Raw genomic sequence first — 7,470 nt, 5'->3', positions numbered from 1 at the left:
TTTTTCATTTACAAAAGCAGAAGCTTATAGAACCAATCCCCAATTCAAGTTCACAAATAAAAAAAAGAAGACCAATTCTTATTGGTATGAAAAATATCATCTTTTCACGAGCCTCATGGATTAGGGACCACAACTACACACAAAAAACCGATCACGATATTTTTTGTAATTTCCTCGAGGATTTGTCTTAATCTCCAACAAAAACTATATAAGGACCCAACACCAATTGTGCTGCTAAACTTAATTGCCTCTACAGAGAACCACATAAACTGATAAAAGCAAAAGTATTCACTTAAACAAGAGCCACAAACGGTTCAATCATCACCTAGCTTAATTAGCCCAACCACAAATAATGGAGAAATGCAATTAAAGAGAGATTTCTAACCGCTTCGGTTAAATCTTTGGAAAAGCAGAATCTACCTATAAGAGGAAACAAAAATCGTATAATCTTGCAATTCATGGATTGTCCTAATAAATAGGGTATCTTTCTCTTCAATTTACTGTGTTTTGGGTTTAAACTCTTCATCTTTTCCTAGTTTAGCTTAGAGTAGTAATATCGCTTGTAATAACAAAAAGAAAACAATATATCGTATAACCTTTGAGCCAAATCACTGGCAATTCCAAATTAGCCTAACAATAATGAACATGTCCTTCCAATTTTTTTCTAAAAAAACAGAGGGCCGAGAAAAGCTATACCGGCCAGCCATGAAGACGATGAGCACCATATAATTGTTGTCTAACCCAGTATAGCCTTTTATGTATGCATGAAGTATGTAGCTATATATATTCATCTATTATTACCTAATTAAACTACTTAATTATCTATTACCAATAATCACCAATTCATCACCATCCCTGTGGCACAAAATCAAATTAAAACCCCACTAGTGAACCCCTTGCACTACCCGATTGAGAAATGTTGTTGTTGTTGTCTTCTATCCTGCCAAGTCATGTAGCAGCTGTGCCCCCATCAAATTTCTGTAAGGCAAATTATTCTCACCTTCCCCATCTAATAGCGAGTACTGAACCGGTTGGCATTCTTCAATGTGATCTCTAGGGTAAAATAGAGAGTTCTGTGAGGCAGGAGAGAATGCTAAGCTCACCCCATTTCCGCCGTGCTGCTGCAACCCTAATGTCAACGACACACCGCCACCGGCATTGAAACCCTGATTTGAGGGGTGATGATGATCATTAGCATAAGAAACCGTCCCTCCAGAGTGTTGTTGATGATGATTATACGACGAAAAATCCAGCTCCATTGTCCCGAATGACTCATTTACCCTCCCAAAATTTTGATGCGGGTGCATGTTGTGACTTGAGATGGTATTCTTGCTGCCTCTAGAGTCATGATTCTTCTCCGGGTAGGTGATGATGGAGGAGAGGCACTCGGAGTCCATTCGGACGAGTTGATCGTGAGTTGGCTTTTCATCTTCGGGCCGGGACTGATGCGGGCTGGGATCGGTTGCAATACCATCTGAGGAGGTCATGTTGCTAATGTTCATGTTGTTTTCACGTTCCTTTGTTTCTTCCATGTACATTTCTTCGACCATTGGCTTCCAAAGCCTAACTCTTGCGTTAATGAACCAATTGGAGACCTGTTGAAACACATCCATGTGGCAACAAAAGGCGTCACATATATAATATGATTAATGGTGACATAGATTTTGGATTACAATATACATTATTATATGCTATAACATCATGTACAAATATATTATTCAACTAAACTATGGATCCTAAGAAGATATGCCCCATAATAATAAATATTAAATAAGTGGTGGGGAAATTTGAATTATATTATGGGAGGGATTGAGAAAGAGAAGGATGTGGACGTGCCTGGCTTCTTGAGAGACCCGTTTGGCGGGCTAAGATATGTTTATCGACATCGCTCGGGTACCTGCAACAAGTTCCACACAAACACTCTGTTACTTTCTTTATTTGCAGTTTTTTGTAATTAAATACACAAATAAATATATTACTGTTATTTCTTGAGAGAGAGGGTTTTTTTTCCCTGAGAAGTAGAATGAGTGAAAATTCTATCGTGAATACTTTGAGTTATTGGTCGTTTCATTTTTGTCATTCTTTCTTTTGATTAAAGATCGAACGGTAAAAAACCTTGACGTATAAGATACTCTAGAGCATATTAGAAAATATCGAATAAGAGACCAAGTGACCCACAATAGAATATACAATAGAGAGAGCTTGGGGCCAAGGAAAAATATCAAGCAAAAGAAAACTAATGACATGATTGAAAGTAAAATGAAACAAAAATAAATAATTTTTTTTTGGAATCTGAAAGGAGGTGGATAGAAACAACCAAGGAGTTTGTATTGTATTTTCAATGTCTAGCAAAAATGATTGAGGCCACACAAGATATGATTTGATGATCATAAAACTCGTGCCTTATTGATGATTAGTTAGCCAGTAGAAAATCATCACTAACATCAGCAAACTGTTTGTTTTTTTTTTTCTCTTTTCCTTTCTTCTCTTATTACATTGATTCTCCCCAAAAATCTAATTTGTTGTTTACTTCTATGAGAGAGAGAGAGAGAGAGAGAGACGTACGGATGAAGAAAGTGTTCAAAGAGCCAAGCTCGTAGAACGGAGACTGATCTCTCAGGGAGGCCACGTTGGGGTCTCCATGGATGGCTTTCCATCATGTTCATCTGCTGAAATGCTCTCTGCTGTCGAAGTGTTTGATCGAGAATCCGAAGCCTCGGAGTCTCCCCTCTCGTCGTGCCAGGCGCCACCGGGTCCTTCTCTCCCATGGCCTTTCTTGTGGCCTGAATTTGACTCACAATCCCATCTTTCAAGCTCCTGAAATGCCTCGACATGGCCTTCGCCGCTAAGGCGGAGTACACGGTGGCAGCCCCAGCTCCTGCCACAGCCTCAAACGACGCCACCACCGCCTTCATTTGATCGCAGTAGTGCTTGTACCTCCTCTCCACCTAAAACAAACACACATATGATCACGATAATAATTAAAGAACCAGAGATAGGTTTCAGAGAGAGTCTCAAATTTTAACCTTGATAACAATAAAAATCTAAAAATTTGAATTGGGTATTAATTGAAAAGATTAATCAAGCACAACCCGAGTAAAAAGTTTTTAACTTTGCCTTCTAATACTATTGAGGAATTATAAAAAATAAAAAATAAATAAAAGATGGGGTTTACTATTATTTACCTCTTCAAGCATTGAAAGCAGTCTGGTTTTTCGCTTCTGCAACTCCACAAATTCAAGGGAGCAAATGTTGGATTGTTGCTTGTTTCTTGAAGAGCTAGTACTACCATTGTCCTCTTGTTCACCCCACTGTTTGTTTTTATGGGGCTTTTGCTTTTGTGTATCAGCAGTCGTTGGCTTTGTTGTTCCAAGGCTGCAGAACTCATTGAGAAGCTGCTGGGCAGGGCCCAAGTACTTTGAGTTCCTCAGCTGGAACAGTCCTTCATGTTGAAGACTGCTTGCCCCAGAAGCAGAAGCATGATAAGCAGCTTTTCCCAAAAACCCATCTTGCATAAACCTCATGTGATCGTCCTCACCATCATCCTGATGGTCTTGATGCTGAGGTGGCTGATGATGACTGGTCTGTTTGAGTTCAAAGGACTGCAACCCAATAGAGGAAGGATTGTTTGAGCTGAGAGAGAGTGAAAGGCCTTGACTTGGCCTCTCATTTCCTTCGCATGGAAAAACACACCTCAAAGAAGAATCATCCACCGGAAACCTGTTATTATTATTATTATTCTCTTGCCAACCATTGGATTGTTGATGATGATGATGTGGAGGTCCTCCCACCAATAGATTGTTCTGATGATGATGATCAGTGCTGGTTTCTGAAACCCCAGTTGTGAAATCAGGTTGCTGTTGTTGTTGTTTACCAAAGAAGCGAGCTTTATTCCAGATGGATGAAGCTGAAGGGTTAGAAGTGTCATTTTGCTGCTTGGGGAACCCTATCATCTCCATGCCAGTGGTGAGGTTGAAGATCTCAGCAGGGTTTGACCCAAAGTCTTGGATCTGATTGGTGGTGAAGTGGGTGGTTGTAGGATTGCTGGATGAGACATCATAAGAGTAGCAGAATCCACCAACTGAGGAAGAAGCCATGTTGTTCCTTGACTTGTTAGCTTCACTACTCAGCAGTTCTCCTGCCATGAAAACAAAAGCTACGAACTTTTCTTCTCCTTTCTTGCTCTTTCTCTCTCTGCTTTTACTGGTTTTTTTTGGGTGAAAGATACCCTCTTTTTTTCTCTGCAATTACTATTCCATCAAGATCCCTTGCCACAGAAAAGAAAAGAGATAATTAATCATTAGGTTCCCATTAGAACAGAAGGAGAAGTATATGATCAGTCTATTTCAAGATCAATCATCAGAATTTATGAGAAAGGAACATATAAAAGGAATCTCTTTGATCGGATGAAGGTAAGAGAGGGGGGCTTACAGATTAAGTTGTTGAAGAGAAGTGGTGGAGGTTTATAATGGATGGTGGAGGAGGAGAGGAAGGAGGAGGAGGGGGAGGAGGGAGAAGTGTGGAGGTCCTTTTGCTTTTTAGGAGACTTCTCCTAATAAGCCAACAAAGTAAGCCATGAAAGAACAACCTAGGAAGAAAGAAAGAGAGATCCAAAAAAAAAAAAAAATATATATATATATATATATATATATATATATATCTCCTCGATCGATCAGAAATAGAAGAAGATGATGATATGATCAGATAGGGCTTGATGATGACCTCCTAACCATGTTCATCATTTCATTTCCTTTCCATCATCTCTCTCTCTCTCTCTCTCTCCCTCTCTCTCTCCATCAAGTGGGGGTCAATGCAGCATGATATAAATACCTCCAAAATAGACTTCCTAGAATGAGAATTCTCTAATAACCTTTCCCCCACCCCTCCTCCTCAATTATTTCATACCCAACAAATATTAAATTATTGTTCAGCCAATCAAATTAATTAAATAGTTAAAACTTTAATTAAAAATAATTTAAACCCAACCTACCCTGCAAGGTACTAGCACTAATTCTGCTGTTTCGATGGATTTACTCTACTTCTTTAAGTACACAAAATATACACTGATACATAATAGAATGATTTTCTACATCAATACTCAGAAGCCCAAAATCCCAATGGAAAAATGACGTGATATTTTATGATCAAAAGGAAAACGAAAAAAAAAAAAAAAACTGTTGATTAGGGGATCGAATCCCAAGAAGTGATTCCTGTTCCAGGCTTTTTCAGATGGGGTTTCAGTGAGCCAAAATAAGGGCCATTGTAATTGGACGACGGTAAAAATGGTAGGACCCTTTTCGGCCTTTCCTTTTTCTCTTCTGAGTAGGTGTACTGTTTTTTCATGGACCAAAAAATTCCGGGAGTTTCTTCACAGTTGAAAGAAAGAGAGAATAGATGAGCCCAGAGTTGTGAAAAATGTTCCCAAAATTAGGGACTCTATGGGATGAGATGATGAGGTGGTCCAATCCCAACGTTTTCCCCATCTAATTCTCATTAATTGGTGTAATAAACTAGTCCACCCATCTCTCTCTCTATGAAGAAGGACGCATAACACATTTGCATGGGACCGCAGTGCATCTTTTCTTTTTTTTCTCCACGCGCAACCAATGGGATGTCATTGCTTTTCCACAACCCTATCACCCCAATTTCTCAGCCACAAGTGTTTTTAAGGGAGTTAATGACTTGAAATTGCAAGGTTACCATGCATGGGGAACCATATTTGGGAGATTTTATGTTTATAAGTTGTTTTAAAATCAAATTACAATGATTTGTAACACATTTGGGGTACTCATCACATGATTGATTATGTATGTTTCGTGAATAAAGTTGAATGCGCGCGCTTAAACAGATCGTGTATATTTGGTCGATGCACATAATGAATGTAGCTAAAACTTGTTGAAATGCCAAATCATTGTATAGAACATTGATATGGATATCTTATAGCCTTATAGGACAAACGATTGTCCTAATTTGATTTCGAGAGCCTAATAAACCTTTATCTTACCTTGGACAATACACATGATGTAAGACTGATCTTTCAAAATCCTTTTTCAGAAATAATTTCCAGTGCCTGAATTTTAAAGCCATGTTTAAAAATTTATGCATTTGCATTTCCATACCATCAAAACTAAAAGACCATTAAATTGGATTGTCATCAAACAATTGTCTGAAAATTAACTTTATAATATGGATTTCCAAACACGTTTCTCATTTTCCAAAAAGAAAAAAAATGGTAGCTTTTGACTTGTAAAGATTTTTCTATAGAATAAAACAAGAAGCCATGACGAGGATTAAACAAAAAAATGAAGCAAAAATTGAGGGAAATGGGCGTGAGGCGAGGTGCGATTGGCACCGTGAAATATAACACGTTGTCAACCAGCCATGCATAGAGTTGGGTGACTGAAGGCACATCTGGATTAAGTCCAGACATTAAAGTTCGGATGAGAAAATTTCTAATATAATATAAATTACTCTCTGTGTATGTGTATGTGTATGTGTGTGTATATGTGAACTCAGAAGATGAAAGTAAACTTATATGTCATTACTTGCTCCTTAAGCCTTAACACTACATATATCCCACAAATTAGACATTTCAAAACACATTTAATTTCTTTCAACCGAGATTTAGAAAACTAAAATAAGTACTGATTGGATTGTATTTATATGCTTTTGTATGCAATTTAATATTATACATGTGTGTTTGAGTGTGTATATACATAATGTGAGGCACACGCAGAGAAAATATGAGAGTGAGAAGCAATTTTAATAGGGTGGTCTGTTAAAAGGAGGTGGTCTGTCCTCTAAAGGAAGCCTCCGCCGCCTACCGTATTATCCATCTCTCTCCTCCTTCTTCCTCCTCCTCCTCCTTCCACATTTACACTACACCTACACCACGCTGACCTCACCCTATGTGCACACTGCGCACCCTGCGTACCCTAGCAATCTGCAGTCCCCTAAAAATTATATCTTTCCCTGATGAATCTCTGGACTTTTCTGGTCTCTCCGCTGCCACACTGGAAGTAGTAGCAGTTTTAAATGCTTAACAATCAGGCTTACGTAACTTTCACCCAGATTTTATATGTTAATGGCTCAAATGCTTGCATATCAGCTTATGTCAATCTGTCCTCTCCCACTCTTCCCTCCCAAAAAACCAAAACTCTGCAAACCCTACTTTTTAAGGGTCGTATAATTATTTTTCAAGGTCAATTTTTTTGGTCTGGACACCCACAAAAGACGGGTGCTGATCTGTGTAAATAACTCTGTGGTGTAGGCTCGCTGTGCTGGATGTACAGTTTGTTTGAGCTGGGTTCTTGAAACTTGTAACTATATGGATGTGAGCTAGGTATATGTGTGGTCCTTGCAATGCACTGCAGGGTGAGGTAAGGTACTTGGTAAATACGATACAATGTTTTTTCTGCATGGACCATCCTAGCTAGCCAATAGTTAAAGGGCACTAGATGCCACTTTTTG

The 7,470-nt window shown here is 38.7% G+C and overlaps 1 protein-coding gene across 1 annotated transcript; it reads right to left on the bottom strand.

The window, feature by feature from the left end:
* Positions 1 to 566: 566 nt before the first annotated feature.
* Positions 567 to 4,839, bottom strand: LOC103436908 (homeobox protein BEL1 homolog). The gene is made up of 5 exons (XM_008375465.4): positions 4,432 to 4,839; positions 3,186 to 4,267; positions 2,566 to 2,948; positions 1,837 to 1,897; positions 567 to 1,595 (listed from the first exon to the last, which is right to left on the bottom strand). The coding sequence occupies exons 2-5, from the start codon at positions 4,143 to 4,145 to the stop codon at positions 936 to 938; spliced, it is 2,064 nt and encodes a 687-aa protein (XP_008373687.1). The 5' UTR covers positions 4,146 to 4,267; positions 4,432 to 4,839; the 3' UTR covers positions 567 to 935.
* Positions 4,840 to 7,470: the final 2,631 nt, after the last annotated feature.

This window comes from Malus domestica, chromosome 14 (assembly GCF_042453785.1).
Source record: "Malus domestica chromosome 14, GDT2T_hap1".
Classification (NCBI taxonomy): Eukaryota; Viridiplantae; Streptophyta; class Magnoliopsida; order Rosales; family Rosaceae; genus Malus; species Malus domestica.
This window is presented reverse-complemented; position numbering and strand designations above follow the sequence as displayed.